Below are 20,753 nucleotides of genomic sequence, written 5' to 3'. Positions count from 1 at the left end.
CGGTTGTGCTTGTTGAAAAGTAGGGCTCGTGTCCGGCCCTAATGATGATGCGATTGCGGCAGGAGCGGCAGTGTTTTCCTTTCTTTTCGTTGCAGTACCTGACATGACGACGATAACGTCTTTGAGAGGCCGTACAGAAGTGGTCCGCACCAGGAGGACAGAAGCACGCGATGTCTCTGCTGTTGTCATGCTCTTCACCCATTCTACAGAAGACGTTTTTGGAAGGATTGATGTCACGTACCTTTTGTAAGTAGCAGTATTTTGGGGGCTTGTCTTGCTGTGCTCGCAGGAAACTTCGAGGAATATTTAGGATGCCCCAAAACATTATGAGCTCTTACATGGTGCGGCGCAGCGACTTCTCATGCAGTTCACAAAAAGGGAAAGGAAATTTGCTTTTGCCTCTTCTCTGTTTCACATGCCCAAGACTTTGTGCGAGCTTGGATTGTTGCAGTTGGTACAGTGGTGAGGGTTTGGCTTTGCACAGCATCCTCTTTGTAAAAGTTAGCATGAAATATTCTTGCCTATCTTCATGTGAAACCACAAGGATCCAGCACTGGCTGGCTGCACATGGCTCCATCTGACAGATTCCTTTTTGTCTTCTGGAGAGTGGTAGAAATAGAGGGGTACAGATTAGGGATTTTAATCACAGTGTGGTCACAGTTCTGTTTTCTTTTCTTGTGTACGTCTTAATGGTTGTCTTTTTTTCCATAATGAAAAGGAATTTTCCTACCCCCAAGATGCCAAAGGTACATGGGGGATTTTATGTATGTATGTCCTAGCTGATTGCAGGGCAAATCTTCCCAGAAGTCGCTGGTGGCAGACATCTTCTGTTACTCGAGTTAATGCAGAAAGTGTTGATCATTTCAGCTTTCAATGTACATATGAATGACAGATAGAGACAAGCTGTGTGAAATACCACTAGGTCATGTAGGTTTTGTCCACTTGTCCAAATACCTCAGATACCAGCTATCTGGGGAAAAACAGATGTGTGCAGAAAAACAGGAAGAAGATGAAACACTGAAACCTGACATATGAAATATGTAGTAATTCAGGCTTTGAAAATTCATGTGAGCTGTTAGCAGAATCAAATAAACAACTATTTGGAATTGAAGCAATAATGTCAAGATAGGACGTGGGTAATATAAAGTTTGAGCCTGACCTGTAGGGCACTTCAAGCATGGTGACATTCTTAACAAGCTGAGCTATAACCAGTAGTGTTACTCACAGTAGATGAGTAAATGCACGTGTAGGCTTTGAGTCTGGAAATCTTGAAAACAGAGAGAAAAGGAGATGACTGAAGTTTTAACATTGAAAGTTCATTGAAAATAGATAAAAACCTGTTAAGAGCAAGTCTATGATTGAGGTTGTGTGTGTAGCAAGGTACACTGTGGTACTAGTACAGCTGTCTTATGATTCAGTAATTTCACTGCAAATATTAAAATGTATGGCTGCTTGTATTTCTGAGGTGCTAAACATTTCTATTGACAGTCTACAGATTGTTTTATACTTGCATTGTGTTTTTGGCTTAGATGTGCACACATGCAATGTATGACTGTCACAAATCTGTCCCTAGGACAGATGAAAGACAAATAAGAATAAATGTTTTCATGACTTTGTGCCCTGATAAGAGCCATTGTATCTGTTCTCAGTATTTTTAGAACACTACCTGATTATTAAGTGCTGTTGCATAGTTTCTTCAAGTTCTGCAAGATTAAATTGTTTTCACAGGGAAAAATCCACTTTTGCTCTGACACTCTGCAATGAGAAGAATGAGGCTATAGCCCACGCCATCTTTCTTGACTATCCAAATTGGAATATCACTGATCAGTCCGACTGGGAATCATTCTTAAATAAAAACTATGTTAACAACAAATGCACTGTAAGTAAATCGTATTTTTTTTTTTTTACTTTTTTATTTTTCAGTTAAAGCTCACTTATAAAACTTATGCATAGGCATCTGAAATCTCTCTGGTGGAGCTGACATGTTCAAGCCGAAGAAGGTGATGATCAGATTCCTTAGTAAACCCTCAAGAAGTTCACGAGTACCTGTGCTTTTGCCATTATAGTGACAAAAGATAACTGTCATCCTGGCAGAGGCCATTAGGGAATGCAATTTCTTTTAAAATACACAAGCAAAACATCTCTACTGTGTTGCACAGTCAATGGGAGCAGCATGAGCTATTATTGTTTTACATTCAAAAACCTACCCCAAGTCTGATGCTGTGTAGCAGAGCATTTATCCAAGAGGTGGAAGCTTTGCTGTGATGTCTTTCTCCTTGTAATGATACTGAAGTTTCTTACCTTTGGAATCAGGTTTTGCTGTTTTACCAGTTGGGATCCAAAGTTATGGATTCCGAGAGAATAAGGGATGGGGAGAACAGCACCCTTTGAAGGATGGTTAATTACACTGAGTAGAGGACCATGCTGACATGAGAGACTTAATTCTGGAGTGACTTTGCTGGTGTGGCTGTGCACTGTTCCATGTGGTGACAGTATTTTCAAGGCTCCTCGGTCAAGTTTAACTTTTACCCTTAGTGCACCTAGAAATAGGTGCTTAGAATTCTGCTTTTGAATGCTGTTCATCAGTCAGTCATCTAGGAACTGGATCATCCTGTGATCAATTAGGAAAGGTAGGAAATGTAGACTATAAACATTCAAAAGCTAGCAGCCAGTATTGGCAAAACTTAAAGCATCTCTAGACAGTTAATCAGTTTTCCAGTGTTGTTCTGGGCAATATTAAGCAATGGCGTGAAGAAAAACTGTCTAATACAGTGATTATATTTAAAACAGCTGCATTTGCTGTTAAAAGAAACAACGATTACAGCTTATATAGGAGTAAAGGAACAAAACCACAATTTTCTTGTAATCTGTTTTCTTTGTCACTTGAGCAGTACTTTGTGTACAGACATATTGCAGACACAACCACTTCTTTCACTGCACAGCTGCTCCTGTTGTGTTATGCTGCTCTGCACGCCCTTCCTCAGGCTGCCTACTTGACAATATCTCTTGCAGGAAAGCTGCAGCTGACTTCAGAATGCAGAGGTGTACAATGAGAAAAGGAAACAAACCAAAAAAAGCTTTGGTGTGTTAGCAGTTACTGCTTATAAACAGGAGTGGAAGATGCTTCAGAATACTGATGAGGAGCACAACAGGCTTTTGCTTTTCTAGATTTTTCTAAAATCTATACAGAAGATTCAGTAGATATTTTATGTCTCAGCACTGGCAAAACAATTGTAACCTGTTGTGGTGAGATTCCTTTTCTGCAGAGTGTTTTGCAGGCTAACTGGTAAACAGGAAAAAGGAGTCTTTTAGTCAGCTCTGTTTCAGCCTGGATATTCAAATGTGTCTAACAATGCACTCAACAGATTTTATAATTTTCCTACATCCTTTAAGGGAAAAACAATGTTAGGAGTGAGGAATGTGTGAGTTCCCTTCCCTTCAAGAGATGACCAAATGTCTTTATTAAATAAACATTAAGATTTAGTTGTTGTCATGGATAATATAAAATGTTATCAGTTGACATAAATAAAACATGATAAATAAATGTTTAAAAAGGATGTATCTAAAACATACTCTTAATAAAAAGCTCAAGTACGAGTAAAATTCTGCATAATCAAGCTTTGCGTAAGCATAAATGATAATATTGAAACCATCCATTATTTGTAGAGCACATGCTTTGAAGGCAATGAATTACTCATATATGCAGTTCGAGGGCAGATCAGAGATATTGGGAATGTACATATTAACACCTGGGTAGACAATAAATATGAAATGCATGGTGTTCAGGTTCTCACTCTTCATATTGTAGCCTTTGAACACACTATTTATGCATCTTTTTGTGGCAAAAGAGGAATATACAGCTGGATGTTCCCAAGAAATCGTCAGGTGAGTTAATATATAACTTTCTGCAGTGAAGCATGTGCAGTCTGCTCCCATTGTTTGCTATTGGTATTGCAGCTGCAAGACAGATTGAATTTATTTTTTTCTTTCCTAAATTTCCTCTCTAAACTTCCACGACTGAGCATAAAGCTTAAAAAGCAATAGATGTTTCTAAAGTGTGGTTGTTCCCAGGTCATTTTCAGCTCATTTGCTAGCTACAGATTACACAATAAATCTACAACCTATCTGGTACAAAAGCACAATATATAATGTGTTGGCTCAATACTCAATGATTGCTTAGGTTATTTGGTATAGCTCAGAGCCTACTTACATAAATGGAGTGGATTGCACTCAGTGCTGCTGCTGTGAAATTTAGAAACTTGTGTCAAAGCAGCACACCCTGGTGCCATCTCAGAGATCTGCCAGCAGAGACCTGACATCCTCAGCTGTATTCAGTATGGTGGAACTGATATAAAAAAAGAGGATATTTGAAACCTAAAGATTATGAAATAGAGAGAGAAATATGGTAGAAAGATACAGTAAAAATGCTCAGTTGAGTTTCTTGTCATATTCCTTGTGTTAAATGAAATGCTTGAATTTTTGAGCCACATGGGCTCACGAGGGGAAGATTAGAGACACAGGAGAATAAATTTCATGCATTATAAGACTAGCTGATGATTTGTTGTAGTTATGAAAGACTGAATACAGTTATGTTATTTGTCCAGGAGAGCTTTTATTGCAATACCAGAACTGCAGTTTATACTTCTCTTCATACCAGCTGATGAGAATTTAGGTAAGAATTTAATACTGTTTTAGACTTCAAATAATGACAGCTAATTACCACTGTTATACTGTGTTGGTGAGCTGTGGTGTTGGATTGTTGTTGATTTATTTATATATATATACATACAAATATATACAGATGTATCCACCAACAGTATAACAGTGGTAATTAGATGTCATATGTATTATGTCATATATATATATATATATGACATATAAATATAGTTACATCTTCTAAACATGCAGAAGCCATAACCCTGAAGTATCTTCCAGTGGACTTCCATTATCAAAGTAGTAGCATAATTCATTCAGCAGTCTATGCATTTCCTGCAGTGTTTAATTTTGCCAGAAATGAAAGGGGCTTCAAACTGATCTTAGAAATAAATTCCCACAAGTTCATTGAAAACTTATGGCTGAGTGGAGTCAAGAAATGGAGATCGGTGCTCACTCTGTAGCAGACAACTACTGATATGTACCTCTTGGTGCATGCAGGCAATGACTAACAAGCCATGTGTGTATGTATTCATATACATATATATGAACGAATGAACTACATTTGTTTGTCAGGTATCATGCCTATTCATCTGAGCCAGTCACATCAGCTGCTTTCTTTCACATAGCCGGGACCAAAGGGAGGAGAGGATTCACTAGAAGGGACAGGAGGCATGCTGGAGGTGTGGAAGGAAGCTAGGATTCTTTTAGAGCAGGGATACGAAAGATGAGAAGATGCACAGCATCTGAGAGCAGAATTTCAGTCCTGAATTCAGGCTGTTAAGCTAAGCACCTACTTGATGGCTGGCTCCCACCTCTGTCTGCTACACGATACTGCAGAAATAGATATCGATTATGTAGAGGAATGAAATGAACTGGCAGAATAACCCTTAAATTAATCCACTAACAATTCCTTATACTACTGACACTACAGTTTCACTACTTAGCTGAAAAGATTGAGAGTGTTACAGTTTATGTTCAAAAATTCGTTTTCCTCTGATAGCTCTGCTGGTAATTTAAAAGTTTAAATAATGAGGCTTCATTATTGCTCCTAATGGATTTTTGTCATTCCCAGAGCCAGGCTTGGACAGTGTCTTTGAAAAGATGATGACTGTTCCAGGTTCAACAGTGGGTAAAAACTTCACTTTGCTTGTATGTCCCAGACATCGGTATCATCCGGAGCTGCATGTTCGCAAAGCAAGGTAATGCAGTTTTCTTGCATCTACTTATTTTTCTGAATTAATTACAAAAAAATCCCTTTTTGATCTACAACATCAGCTTAATGGCCATGATTTTGCTTGCAAGCCTAATTAAGTAGTTGCTTTCTGATTATGCTGTCTTTTCCTTCTTCATCGTGAGATCAATTGTATTTTTTTTCTTCATATATTAGGTTTCTGGATATAATAGAAATAGAATCCATACCTTTTTTGGTTTATTCTGTGAATATAGGCTTTATTGTCTTGCATATAATTTCCAGGACTTTTGGAACAGATTCAAACTATTTTGTTGTTGTATCACATCCTGGCCAGTTGAGCAAACACTCAAGAAGAGGGCTTGCCTCATCAACGTTGTTCAGAGAGTTTAAGAAAAGAACAGGTTAATTTTTAAAAACCTTTTTTAAATTTCCACAGCGTTGCGTATTTCAACACTTGCAGCTTGGAGCAAGTACTTATTTTTTTTCTTTCTTTCTTTCATGTTATGCTTGCACATCTATATCAATAGCTTCGCTTTTGCTTTAGGATTCAAGCCATAAAGGTCTTTAAAAATTGGAGATGAAAAGGTGAGTCGATCTGCTTGGATGTCAGTAGTGTACAGCTGCAAGCTTCTCTACCTGAACACCTATTCAATGTCTACAAGTACACTGTTACCACTGTGTTTTTGTCCTGCCATTCAAATTCTGCTGTTTATGCCAAACTGTTGGGTGAATAACCCCCAGGAATGGTATTCAGGAAAAATAGCGTGGAGGTTGGTATATTTTTGGTACACTTATATAGATAGTAGACAGACAACTGGTAAGTAAAGAGCAGCTCACCTTTTCAGATGGTTGAGGCTCACCCATGACTCCACTGGGGAGGGATCTCTTGTTGGAGATCCCTCCCCAGTGGTGGTCAGCCCTTAAATGGGGTCTGGGAGAGGTGCAGCCAGACTCCACCCCTTCTGGTCACACAGTGCATTGCCTTCACTGTGCTCCTGCAGCTGACTCAGTGCTACCTCAGGTGATCCATCAGTGGTTCAGGCCGTGATTCAACAGCTCCCATACACAAATCACTGCTTTCTGGGCTTGTGCCAGCACAGTAAGCAAGAAATGTAGATTCCACCCAAATTAGGCCTCAACATTTTTCTGTATGTATAGGTGGATTATATAGAGCTGTGTACCTTCTTCTTTGTACTGTGGTCAAAATATAACTAGTATGTTCCATATTTTGATTCACTTGTTTTCCTCTTCATGTTGCTATGAGCATGTGCAGGGTAATGTTTTATGAGGTACTAATTTAGATTTTGATTCCTTCTGGAGTTGTTTCTCCTTGTTCTAATAAGTGCTGCTTTGTGTTTGTGCAGCAGTACTGTGATTTAAGAAGTGCTTCTCGTCCTTGTAATAGCATTGAAATTTAGGAACAAGCATGTCCCTGGGAGGCTATATCATATAATGTGTGGTCCGTACTGACCAGTGCTAATGGAAGGTAATGCCTCATTAGGAACCTCTGTCTGCTGGGTAATTCTACACCTATTTGTGGATTACTTCATGCTTCATCCATTTATTGGACTGGATGTTTTATACATCCATGATTTTACCAGACAGACCTGAAACAGGTCTGTGGACTGTGCTCTTTACCCTACAATTTTATTCAGCATTTGCAATATCTAGTAGTTTGGCTTTTGAAAAGTAAAAGAGCAGAGACTTGACCATGACCACTTAAATTCATCTTGCTGTTGGTGTCACAAAGTCATTTGCATATTAACATGATCTACACTTTTCAGGCTTTTAAAAATTTTTTACCTTGAGATGTCTACCAGCCAGCATTACTCAAATGAACCCCTGATACTAACAAGTCATCTGTAGGTGAATTAATTCCTGAGGATTTAAAGTTTTTTTTTCCCACCCCTTGATTCTGACTTTAACATCTTCCATTTAATTTGAAACATTTCTCTTTTCTCTTTTCTCTTTTCTTGCCATCAGATATTGCCAATAGAAAGTATTTTTGCCATGACTGGAAGTGGCAAGCAAGCTGTACTGGAGCATCACATAAGAGATGCTGACTTGCCTGGGATTTCTGTAGTTGTTTATGAATCATAAAACCAATTTACTTTAATAAAAAACAAAACCTAGAAACCTAACCAGGAAACAGTTTATTTCTTTTTAATTACACAGTACCTAGTTAGGTAATATTCATACAAATACGGATGTATGGATAATACGATTTATCTTACTCAGAGAATCTGTATTTGCAGAAGATGTTTTGCCTTTCCTTTTCCTTTCTATTCACCTTTGTACTTCACTGGCATCCATAGTAACATTCAGTGCAGCCCTTTAGAGATTTATCTATGGAAGTTGTCCACAGCCACCTGCCTAGCAACATGTTCTGGGTCAATGATAGGAGATTAAGGTAATCTCTGTTCCCTCTTCCCTTTCTTATGGCTAGAGGAAGCTGTAAACGGATACTTTGCTTAACCATTGATTTTGATGTCGTTCTCTGTCTGACCTTCATGTTAAAACTGTAGTGTGCCTGAACCCACTCCAGTAAGCTTTTACATTTAAGTAAGTTTCTTGCTGATACCTCACCTTTAGATCCTCTTTCTGATTCTTGTACTGTCCATGTAAGACATCACAAATTTGCAGCTCTGTGGAATGTTTTTATTGTGCCTGTTCTCTGTCTAGGAATTTCATAGTATTTTTATATTAAGTACAGTTGTGAGGCATTACACTGATAAATACACTGGCAAAATGTTTCATGTGGGGCTGAGGTCTGTGAATGCTATCTATCACAGTGAACAAGAAATTTCATTTAAGAGTTCAGTCTCATTCCTTTACCTCTTGGTTTCTTTGAGGTTTCATAACACATGAATGAATTTTCTATACTAATACGCACGTCTTTCTGAAAGTAATGCCTCCTATTTATTTCCATGGAAACTACAACAGATACAAAGAGCACAGTAACACTGTTTGATAGAGCAAATTCTCAGCTACAAACGACTATTTTTAAACATAGTCACCTAGCTGTGCATTTTTGCCAGCAATAAACAAGAGCCTGCATGTCATTCTTGTAAATATCTGCACCAGTGGAGGTGACCCACTGTCAGGAAGGTTCAACCTCTGCTGCCATAGTGCCAACATCCACCTTTGACATCGTGGGCCATTGTAGTAAAACAGGAGGCGTTTCTTTTTGGAGCAGTCATTATTATGTGGAAATAGTTGAATTCTGATAGTAGAAAACCTCACTGCTATTTTTCCCTTATTTCCTGGGAAGAAGAGAAGAATTACTATTTAAGTTTGAAATATAAAGCATAAGAGCTAATCACATTTGTTCCCAGTGTTTTAGAGCTTTGATTTAGTTGCAGCTTTTGAATTAATTTTATGGACAAGTGATTTATAGTGCCTTGTGAGAGAAAATGAATGAAAACCGTGGCACTTGAAACTTTGTCATCTTGCTATCTGTCTTCAGTTCAGAGTGAACAGTCACAATATTCATCTCCCCTGGTCCCTCAAGCTGGCTTTCTTAATTTAGAAGCTGTATGACAGAATCTGGTGGCTACCCCTCAGAAGGAGAATTAAATTATCAAAAACTCCTGGCAGATGGAATAGTGCTACGAGTCAGGGCATCCTAAAGGTCACAAGTTAAGCATTTATTCACCCTGCTAAAAAGGCCCTTAGTAAGACATATGTAACAGATACTCTTGGCAGGATGGAACAGCTCCCTTACTGTCCATGCTGTCCCAACAACCCGCTTGGTTGACCTAAGCAGAAAGAGGTCAGTGAAACTGGATTGGGGATGGAGGGGTATGTATCTCTGGGCAATAGGAGCAACAGGAGTAAGAAGAGAGCTTTCAGACAGATGGCTGGAGAATAAAAAAAATGTCAAAATAAAAGGGGTCACTGGTAGAAAGGTAAACTTAATCAGAAGGTCACATTCATTCTGGTGTGTGGGATCAGCAAAAGCACCCAGGCACCACTGAAAGCCTCCATCGGTCTAACGTCAGTCTCGGACCTTTTGGATCAAATTAGAAACTGAATTTTTGTCCCAGTTGGATTCACGGGATCGCGGAACTGTAAGGGTTGGAAAGGATTCCTCGCGTAAAGGACCACGGCAGTGGTCTCCAGGGCGGCAGCACCGTGGGTTGGCTTCCCCGCCGCTGTCCGCGTTCATGCGGGGACGGAGCTGCAGCGATCCCCGCTCCGAGCCGCCAGAGGGCAGGCGGTGCCCGGCCGGGCTGAGCGAGGCTGTGAACAGGAGGGAGGGGGATTTTTTACTCTAGAATCCTAGAAACATGGAATCACTGAGTTTGGAAGAGGTCTCCAAGATCATCCAGTCCAACCATCCGCCTGCCACCAATATTTCCCACTAAGCTGCATCTCTCAGTACAACATCTCAACATTTCTGGGACGCCTCCAGGGACGGTGACCCCAGCACTCCCTGGGCAGCTGTGCCACTGCACCACCACTCTTGGGGAGAAGGAATTGTTCCTAACACCCACTGTGACCCTCCCCTGGCACGACGTGAAGCCAACAGGAGTCACTGAAACTCAGACAGATTGAAACCCACCTCTGGCAGCATTATGACAGCAGCACCAGATGCAGCTACGTACAGCCTTGATGCTGCAGGCTCACACCCATGCAGAAGGTTTCTCACAGGACAGAGGGAAACAGTAATTGCAGTTTGGCCTTTGTATCTTTTTCAGTGATGGAGCATTAACATGGCCTTACAAAGCCGTAATGGCTCAATTTCTGCCAGTTGACCCCCACACTGCTGTGTGTAATAACAGTAATCTAGTCAATACACAGCACTATTTCTCTCACACAGAAAGCCACTAGTTGACTGGGTCTTTTTGGAAAGGGAGAAAGGGGAAGGGAAAAAGGGAAAGGGAAAAAGGGAAAGGGAAAGGAAGGAAAAGGAAGAGGAAGAGGAAGAGGAAAGAAAAGAAAAAGGAAAAAAAGAGAAAGGAAAGGAGAAAGGAAAAATGAAGGAAAGGAAGAAGGAAGGAAAGGAGAAAGGAAAGGAAAAAAGAAATGAAGATTTTCCCAATTGCATTGGTGTAGTTTTCTAAGATCTCATCCAACTCTAACTGATTGAGCTCACTGAATGTAATTATTTTAAGTGAGGCCAAAACCCTATGTCCACTCAGCCTGAGATGCTTTGGGCAAGATAATTTTGAACAGAACTACTCTCTTGGTTATTTTTTAGAAACAGATAGGGATCTCCATGGGGCAATTCAGATCTGAGGTGGGTGGCCTTGGCTTTTGTAAGTACCTCTGTCTCTCCTCTGGTTCTGAGACTCCAAACTTAGTGTCTGTTAGGGGCATGTCCTAGGTGAAATTATTTCTTCACAGGTATGTGCTTTGAATCAGATTTTTTGTCAATATACTAACAGAAGGGAAGTATCAGAACCTGTTAATAGCAAAGCTAAGACATAACATGATCTCTTTTTTCATAGGTTGGAAGACTATGATTATCTGATGCCAATCTGGATGCATCAGAATGAGATTCGGAAAGAAACTCACAGTGAATATTTCCTTGCTGATATCATAGCCTGTCAAGATGAAGAAAATCAAGCTGTTGTTTGTGAGGTCAGTCTATCGTGTGCTCTGGTTCAATCTAATCATCATGTTAGTGATGTCATATGTGAGTGACAGCTCATGCTGCAGCTCAGTGAATAAAAAGAACAAGCTCACTTTTGGAAGGTACAATTCACAGTCTGCATGCACACAATGCCCTCTGCCACTTTCTTTGTGTGTGTGGGTTCTTTAGGAGTGGTATCTACTGTTAAGTAAATGAAGCAGCAGTTCCCAGTAATTGCATGGATTCTGTCCAAGTAATTGAAACAGGCCATTCTGAAAAAAACATGTTGCTGTTTTAGATGTTTTACATTATAGATGACCCATTTTTATTCCTTGTGAAAACTAATAGTGCATTGGAGAACTTGTAGCCAGTAATGCTCTCACAGTGGTAAGTGCTGGGTTGTTTTTTTTTGTTTGTTTTTTGTTTTTTTTTTCCCATCCCTTGGCTCTGGCAGTCAGATTTTTTTTGCTGAATTGAAGACAGAAAGTTAGGAATTAATTTAAATAAGAAAGAGAGGTGGTAATAGTTATCACACTGAAAATTCCTCTGTATGTTTTCACAAGTTCGTAATTGTATAAGCTGATAGGCAACATATCCTACTTAATTCCAGAAGTCTGCTTTCTATAGCAAATGATTTTACAAAACCTTAACGTGTAATCACTGCCATTGGAATCCAAATAGGAAACAATAAGCCATTAGTGTAATAGCACATTACAGATGGCTATCTTTATAAATAATACATTTCAATTGTACATTTATAGCTCAATATGATACCAGCAAAAGGTATTTCAGGCCGTCATAGTTTATACTTGCTGCTGCAGATTGGAAAGACACCTCTATGCGAACCAAGATAGATGCCAATTTTCCCTGCAGAGAATGAAGCTGGCAACCTATTTTGCACATATGGTAGATGGATTGGTTAATCAGCCTCTGCTGAGCCTTGGGCCTAAAATTACACAGCAGCCAGCAACTGCAGCAACCCAGCTTTTGTTCAGTTACGCAAACAAGGCAAACAAACAATCACTTGTTGTTTGGGAAAAAAAATTGAACTCAATTTCTTAATTATCATTATTTTTATTGGAGTGCTTATGGCAGAATAAAATGGCCATACAGATCCAACCTGTGAGTTTTCATTACGTTTACAGAAGATACCTCCATTATGTGTATTAAAAGAAAAAATAGTTTGGTTGTTTTATGGGAAAGTTGAATATAGTACTAGAAAACTGAATTGCTGCCAACTTCTAGACTGGTCTTAGTTTAAAGCCCAAACCCACCAACATGCTGGTCCTGATTTTTAACAGTCTATTTGTTTCTCAACAACAACTTTCTGGAAATTTTCAGTAATATAATCAAATGTAGAGAGCGATGCCATTTCAGCACTGCAAGGATCATTTTCATACTTGACAGGATTTTTTTTTTTAAAGGCTGGTTCTGAGATATTTTCAGGACTTGAAAATATTCAATGCTTTTAATATCTCTATTCCATACATATAATATATATGTAATTGTTTCTATACTGTACAATTGCTTCCTTTAATTATTTTCATGGGAAAATAAAATACACTTTTCAGTTTAAGCACAATTTTATCTACAGAATAACATCAAATAATAAGACAAACACAATGGTTAGCTAAATCCATGTTTTGTTTTAGCTGCACTTGAAGTTGAAGAAAAAATATACTCTTTTTGGAGATTTCTGTTAAAAAGTGTTATATTGAGACAGTTGATTGTAATTTGGTCCATATAAATAATCCTAATCCTTGTGCAAATCACAGCTTTATTTTGTCCTGGTCTAAAATTACCTCCTCATCTTGTGCACGTGTGATATTCCCTTTACATTTCAGGATGGTGACACTGTAGTGGGATTCATGAGCTTATGCTCTCAGGTGGACCTTTCCATGTTACATGAGTCTTTCGATCTACGGCTTTTCCATGGACTCTGTAAGCCACATCCTGAAGATGTTCTTGAGGTACCAAAGGATCCAAGCATTCCAGGAGGTAGTATCCATATTCTAAAAATCTAGGTGGATTCAAGTTGCATTTATTTCTGACTTCTGAACAGTTTTTGAAAAGGTTAGAAGAGAATGTAGGTTTATATTAGTAAGAAGGAACAAATGAATATATCTGCTTTGGAGGTGAGTGGCTGTGGGTTTTTTTTTTTAACTCAGGAGAGTTGGACTGTATGGTGTTGTCACCTTGGAGGCTCTCATTGAAACAGGTGTGTGGGATATAAAGTAGGTTTCAAATTCTGGAGAGCTAAAGAATGGGGTGTATTTCCCATCAGTTGGCTGCAGTTATGCTATTAATTGAAGATTTTGTTTTCAAACTTGGTTCTAATGTCTGTCAGCAGCTAGGCAGCTGGTTAACTGTGCCTGTTGTCATGTTGATTTGTATCCTTTTCTTTCCCGTGGTCCCTTTTCCACTCTCATTGTTTGCAGTCTTTTAGGTTACAAGACTTTGGGACATCAGGGTCTGTTTTTGTTGTATTTTGATATGACAAAGCAGCCATGAGCCACCTTACTGCAAAAAGTAAATAACAACATGAACATCAGCTATTTGTAGAACAGAAATAACGTATGGTTATCATCTTTATTTGTCGCGTTTAAGGGCTTTTTGTCCAGAAGGGCAACATTATGATATCTACTATTAGGAACAGAATTAAAATAAACACCATTAGGTTGTTCCATGTCTGCTTGTTTGAACACAAAGCATCGGGCAAAAAATTCAACTAGGCAGCTTCAGAGCAGTCACCAGCTGGTATCTCAGAGCTGGCAGCCGTGAAATAGTAAAGTGAAAGAAAAATGACTCCATGTTTTAAGTAGATAGATATGATAGATATGAGCAGTGTTGATTTCACTTTGACTTCTGCCCTATTACTGTATCAGCAAGAAGTCTAGACACATATATTGACCTGAACTCTCAGATCAGCAGATTTGCTGATGATCTAGAACTGGAAGGAGTAGCTGGTACACCAGAGAGCTATGCTGCTTTCCAGGGTGGTCTGTTCAGGGTGGAGAAATGGGCTGGCAGGAGCCTCATGAAGTTCAGCAAGCTAAAGTCTTGTACCAGGGTTTATAAGGGCTGGTTCAGCCCAATTCTGTGACTAATGGGGTGGGACCCAATAAAGGGGAAGGGGGGAAAAAGGGGAGGATAGGGAGATGAGCCTCAAAACAACTGGTGATGACAATCTGAGGAAGAAACTGATTTACTAAGTAAGACATGGGAATGCAAAATAATACAGTATAATACAATGTAATTGGAATCAAATATAATGAGTGTCCAAAGGCCTTACTTTAAAGCTGAAGGTGAGACAGCTAGGAAGCTCCCACTGCTAAGATGAACAGCAAAAAGAGGATATCAAGGGACTTGTGTGCAGTTTTATCTTTCCCTCTGGGTGGAAAATGGGAACAGAAAGTCCTCTGGGATGTGGAGTTCTCTTTTGAGAGCCAGGTACCTGAAAATTTGGCAGCCCACAGAACTGGAGCATTAACTCTTTAACTCCCAGTACCTCACATGATGTTATGATGTGGAATACCAATAACAAGAAATCAAAATCATGACAGGGTCTCAAAGGTCTACACCCAAGAAGAAACTTCTCAGCAAAGACAGATACCATTCTTTGAGAGAATGCCAATAGAAATTAATAGTAAAATTAGAGGTGGCTCATAGCAATATATTGCTCAGGAATATTAGTTCTATTATCACTGAATAATGATAAAACTATTGTAGTAGCTCTGCATATTTTAGAACATGAACAGTTAAACTTTTAAGTGTTGCTTGTTCTGAAACACTGTAAGCTGTTGTTTATACCTGTCCTGTACAGGCAAAAATGAAGTGATGGAACTAAAGGCTGTGGTAGCTGAATTTTAAAGAAAGGGAAAAAAAGAAAAAAAGAAAAATTGCTAAGTTCATACTTGATTATTTGCATAACATATGCATGATTATATAAATGCTGTTGTAACTGTTGCACCATTTCTGCACTATTCCACTGTATTGGAAATTTGCTGCTGAATTGCCTAGGGAAGCTTCACTGCCCTTATATCATCTTATGTCAATAGAAAGATGTGGACTTTCTTTTATTGAATTAATTGTCTGAGAATTTAAAATGCAAGCCACATTCCTTTATAGGATCATTTATGTTGTTTTCATATGAAAACTACATCAAAGCCCAACAGGGATAATTTTTCCAAGCTCTTTTGTTTCCAAACAGAGACCACAGGTTGATAGTATTTTTCATTTTCCTCTCAAACATAACACTGAATAATAATGAAAGAGCGTACAAAAATCTGTGTTTAACATAATATTGATATGCCACTTACATTTCAGGGTAATTACAGTAATTTGGTTGTTACTCTATATGGTGTCACGAATTAGCAGCTAGAAAACATGATGCTGTGGGAATGATTCAAGGGCTTTTCATCAGGCTTCATGTCGAACTGGCTTCTGAATCCTGCTGACTGTTACCTCTGCTAACAACCCAGCAATCACTGAACTATTGTTTTTTTTTTTTCCTGTTCCTTTTCCTTACTTCATTTAGTGCAAGTATATTTAATATTCTGCACAGTCACTTGTGTACAGCATACATGTAAACACTGATGTCGCTGTATTTGACAGTAGTGGATGGTGGAGCTATTAAGGGATTTCATTTTAATGTAAAGTCAGAAACTATGTATCAATATTTACATGACAACAAGAAGCTTGTATTAATTAACTTCTGACACCTCCAAGGCTGTTTATAATGAGAAGTGTAGCTGGGTTAATCAAGGTGACATTTGATCATTTCTGTGCAGTCTCACATCTGTGGTACCCCTGGAGAAACCTTGATTTCTAACCTCCGTGTTTCTTCTTGCCCTGCAAATTGCATCTGCATTCTTCTTACAGACAAGTAGATTTTCAGATAGCAGATTTTTAAAAGACTTGGGGCTTAATTATTTTAAACCTTAGAATTTAAACCTCATTACAGTATGAAGAAAAATAGTTCTGACAATGAGTACAGCTTAGATGAATTTCTCATTGTAAAGTTCAGAGAGCAGAGAGAAGAATTCTATTATGCTCTGACTTTTGATGGTTTTTCTCCTCTCCCTGCAGCTCAAGAACTTTGCCTTTCCTATGCCCCCAGTTCTTTCAACTGCAGGGATGTGCTGACCTAATCTGTTTTATACAGCCACAATACCTAAACCTGAAGAATTTATTAGTTGAAAGTTGTTTTCAGGCTTAATTTTAAAGAGATTGTGTCTTTAAAATTAGAGGTGACAATTTAAGCAATGACAAAACCATTGAAGGCAGATTTTCAGGGGCTTAGCTACAGCAGCTGACATTTAGCTTTAGTAATTTTGGGGGTTATTTGGTTAATTTGTAGGCTTCAATAGCACTTTAGTGTTTCTTTTCCAGCTTGATGACTAGAATAATTTTGGACCATAAAAATAATTTTAGATGTGGCTTTTATGAGAGGATTTCAGGCTATCTGTGGTTCTGAACACACTTTCCACTTTAAATCACAGAATACATCACCATGCAGATTTAGGAATTGCTTTCCCAAAAATACTTCATGTCTACTGGAATGGTGATTGCCTACTGCCTAACAGGAATCAAAATGTTAGGAAAATTAGTGGTCTGCTCTCTAATGTTGATGCCAGGTATCAGTAGTGTTCTGCAGAGTGGTTTAAGTAATTGAAAAAACAACATAATGCATCTTCTATGTTCCAACTTGGTCTTGGGGTATTTTTGTTGTGGTTTCTTACTTTCTAATTATCCACTTTGTATTTGCCTCCAGTCAAGGGGTAGAAAGGCAAAAAAATTAGATGTTTAGATAAGCTTTTTAATATGTAGATGTTTGCTTTAATTGGCTTAAACACATCATCAGAAATGCTGTGAGCATATACACATATATTGCAGTATATTAGTATATATTGTGGCTGTTTATCATGTTAGTCAATGATTAAAAAATGATTAATCAAACGGCTACAAGTAATGTCATCCAATCAGCTTAGTTTCCTGTTTTACTCACAAAAATACCATTATTCCAATTGAGATGAAATAAACTAGAGCACCACTGTAATATTACCAGAAAAGTAGGATGATAAAATTATACAATAGCTTAGGCTGGAAGATTACCTATTTCCAATCCCCTCGTTGGAGAGGCATGATCAGCCCTTGGTGAAGCTGTGCTGATTGTATCAGATCACCTCACCATTTCATGTGTACCTTAACATATCTTCCAGGAGGATCTGCTCCATGATATTCCCAGGCACAAATGTGACACTCACCAGCCCGTAGTTGCCCTGTCATTCCTTTCTCTCTTAAAAATGGGAGTGATGTTTCCCTTTTTTCGATCACCAGGGACTTTGCCTGACAACCATGACTTTTCAAATATGATTGAGAGTGCCTTGGCAACCACATCAGCCAGTTCCTTCACGTTTCCAAGATGTATGCTGTCTGACCCCATAGGCTTGTGTGCAGTCTGAGGCAGTTTTGGACTTATTTAATTCCTTTGCCAAGTTTAGTTCTATCTGTGCCTTGACTTCCCTGATCCCATCTCTGAGAGATCAGACAGCATCCTGGTATTCATCTCAGAGTGCTCATCCCTGCTTCTGCTGCTTGTGCTTTTTCTTTTTCCCCTCAACGTGGCCAGCAGGTTCTTAGTCATGATATTTTACTGTCTCCTCTGCTTCCTTCTCGTGCTGGGGGGTGGAGAACTCTTGTGCTCCCAGAAAGAGCTGCCAGCTCTGTTCAATTCCTATGTTCCCAAGGACAGTTTTCCAGGGGATCTCATCCAATAATTCCTTAAACAGCCCAGAATTTGCTCTCCTGAAGTTCAGGGAGAAATAATCTGAGGATCATGCACCCTTGCTCATTCTTATGGTCAAGAGAAAGCAAGGTAGCAGCAGGTGTGGCTTTAAAGATACTGGTCAAGACACTAGTCACTTATATTTATCTCTTCAGATAGAATCACGATTTATTACATATAAGATTTAGGAGCTGCTTCCAACCTGTGTCCTATTCAATATCTTAAAACCAAGTATCTGATTTTGCCTTATTACAGATACATAAAATCAAACTTTCAACAGAAGCAACGTAGCACATCTACTCTTTGGTTATCACTGTGATTGATGGTTAAGCTAGCATTTTTACACCTGACTTGTTTATTCTTTAACATTACTCAGATGAAGATAAAAGCGATCAAAGAAGTCAGGAAGCAGAAACTATTTCTTCTCAAAACTTGGAAGACATCAGTGATGAAGATGGAGCTGTGCAGGTAACACACAGCAGAGCTGGTGATTTTAAAGCTTGTTTGAAGCAGAGGTGGAAGCTGCTGGGACAAACATTGTTTCCTGTTTCTGCTCCTGCATTGCCCACTGCTGGCACCTACACCCACATGCACAGATCAGAATTGCTTTAGCTAGGATCTGTGTAGAGGTAGTAGTTATGATTAACCAGGGAAGTTTTTTCTCCCATAATTTGTGGAACTTACAGGGGCCCTTGCTCTGACTGTGTATCTTCTGTGGTTTCTGATGATGAAGCTCAACTTGATAAAAGAGCATTAATATGAAATGTATTGATCAGTATAGATATATGGCATAGATAACATTTACATTTTCATGTAGTTTTAGTATTGCATCAAAGACATTTATTGCCTCACAAAGGAATTCTAACAACAACTATTCATTTATGAATGTTTTGCTCTTCAGCACCAATTTATGTATTTTTGAAGACCATTTTTGTCTAGTGTTTCAAAAACAGCGTGTTAAAAATTCCTCCTCAAGCTTTTGTGTTTGTCAAAGCGACAGGTAAAATTCTTAGGGTACTGTAAAATAGGAATGATGCAAGACCTTAACTTAAAAAAATGAAATATCTTTCTGGAATGTTTTATGTGATCTCTACTTCTATTATTGCAGAAGGATGGAGCAATCACTATTTCACATACTAAACTGCCTTTAGATGATGTCATACCCACAGATTTTCATGCCTCAGCAACATCCCTCCTTGAGGGAGAAGAAAAAGATAATTTTCATCCAATATATAGAGGAGCTTCAAATGCTTTCTGTATTCGTATATTTTGTATTGATGAGAAGTATGAAACAAGGTAAGTATGGATGAGGTTACTGCTTTTCTAGTCTTAGTAAGAACTTTTGAGGCAATAGTTATCAGACAAATCTGAAAGTGACAGCATCTGCTGCACCTAGGTTAGATTTTTCTCCCCTTTTGTTTCCCCCCTATTTTTTTTTCCTTTTACTTTCACCAATAACTTACTGAAACCTTCAACCTCCAGCTACAACTCCCTATATCTGATAAGACTGTGAAGGGAGCAGTAAGATAATTTTGGTGCAGGAGTGGTGGTTGAAGATTTTCAAGAGCAGCACTGACTCCTGAAGGATACTAATTGTCGCTGATCTCCATCTGGACATTGAGGCACTGACCATCACTCCCTGGGTACAGTCTTGTCACCAGATCCTCACCCATCAAACAGCTTACTTAAAGATCTGCAGCTCTGCTCTGTTACACTGTCCTTGAGGACAGATTCCCAGAGGTTTTGTTGACCAACTCCCTGAAGAGCTGGAATTTGACTTTACTAAAATTCAACAGCCTGATTTTACTTTGGGTATCCTATATCCATCAGGATTATGAACTCTACCATTGCATGGTGGCTACAGCCCAGGCAGCCTCCAATTCTGAGGTCACCAATCAATCATGATGCAGGGAGTCTGTTCAAGAATGGTTAATTTATGGACAACCTAATAAAAAAATCAATGCAGGTTAGTTATTGCAGAATAAAATAACTTTTTAAAGTTATACTGAGGTGAGGAACTTATTCTAAAATGATCTAATATGCAAATAAAATGCAAAACAAAACAGTGATCTACCATAACTATGTTGGGAAATAACCCCTCTGTTGGCTGGTTGAGTTCTAAGCTCATTGCATCCTTCTTAGGATAAGGATCTGTTATTTCTTTGTCCACTGTAAGAACCACTGTTGTTTCTGTTCAAGATACCTTCACTATGTTTATCACTGAATGCTGCAGACCCTTTCTTCTTTCCCTGGAGACATCTTAGATTCCAAGATGGTTATCTTAAGAAGATAGCATTCCTTTCTATGGTCTTCCCCCAGAGATTAACAGTCATGCAGGGTCTTCTCAGAGCTGAGGATTCTGTAAACCTTGGTATTTTCAAACATTTTCCACATATGTTTCCCTAGCTTGCACTATCCTGATCCACCTGTTTGTAAAAGAATCTGGCCACTAGAAAAGCAAATATATCTGAGAGGATGACATGAAGTAATCCTGACTGTATCACAGAATATGTTACTGCTGACAATACCTAGCCTGGATC

The 20,753-nt window shown here is 38.8% G+C and overlaps 1 protein-coding gene across 1 annotated transcript in view; it reads left to right on the top strand.

The window, feature by feature from the left end:
• Positions 1 to 103: 103 nt before the first annotated feature.
• The window catches only part of CFAP61 (cilia and flagella associated protein 61), an 85,011-nt gene continuing 64,361 nt past the window's right edge, over positions 104 to 20,753 (top strand). The window contains exons 1-9 of the mRNA XM_065739498.1: positions 104 to 246; positions 1,729 to 1,879; positions 3,809 to 3,885; positions 4,605 to 4,672; positions 5,729 to 5,855; positions 11,302 to 11,434; positions 13,271 to 13,424; positions 18,590 to 18,681; positions 19,322 to 19,509. Of these exons, the coding sequence (XP_065595570.1) occupies positions 104 to 246; positions 1,729 to 1,879; positions 3,809 to 3,885; positions 4,605 to 4,672; positions 5,729 to 5,855; positions 11,302 to 11,434; positions 13,271 to 13,424; positions 18,590 to 18,681; positions 19,322 to 19,509 (1,133 nt within the window). The remainder of the gene's footprint in view (positions 247 to 1,728; positions 1,880 to 3,808; positions 3,886 to 4,604; positions 4,673 to 5,728; positions 5,856 to 11,301; positions 11,435 to 13,270; positions 13,425 to 18,589; positions 18,682 to 19,321; positions 19,510 to 20,753) is intronic.

This window comes from Cyrtonyx montezumae, unplaced genomic scaffold (genome assembly GCF_038088225.1).
Source record: "Cyrtonyx montezumae isolate F1298 unplaced genomic scaffold, pur_monq_1.0 scaffold_24, whole genome shotgun sequence".
NCBI classification, from domain to species: Eukaryota; Metazoa; Chordata; class Aves; order Galliformes; family Odontophoridae; genus Cyrtonyx; species Cyrtonyx montezumae.
This window is presented reverse-complemented; position numbering and strand designations above follow the sequence as displayed.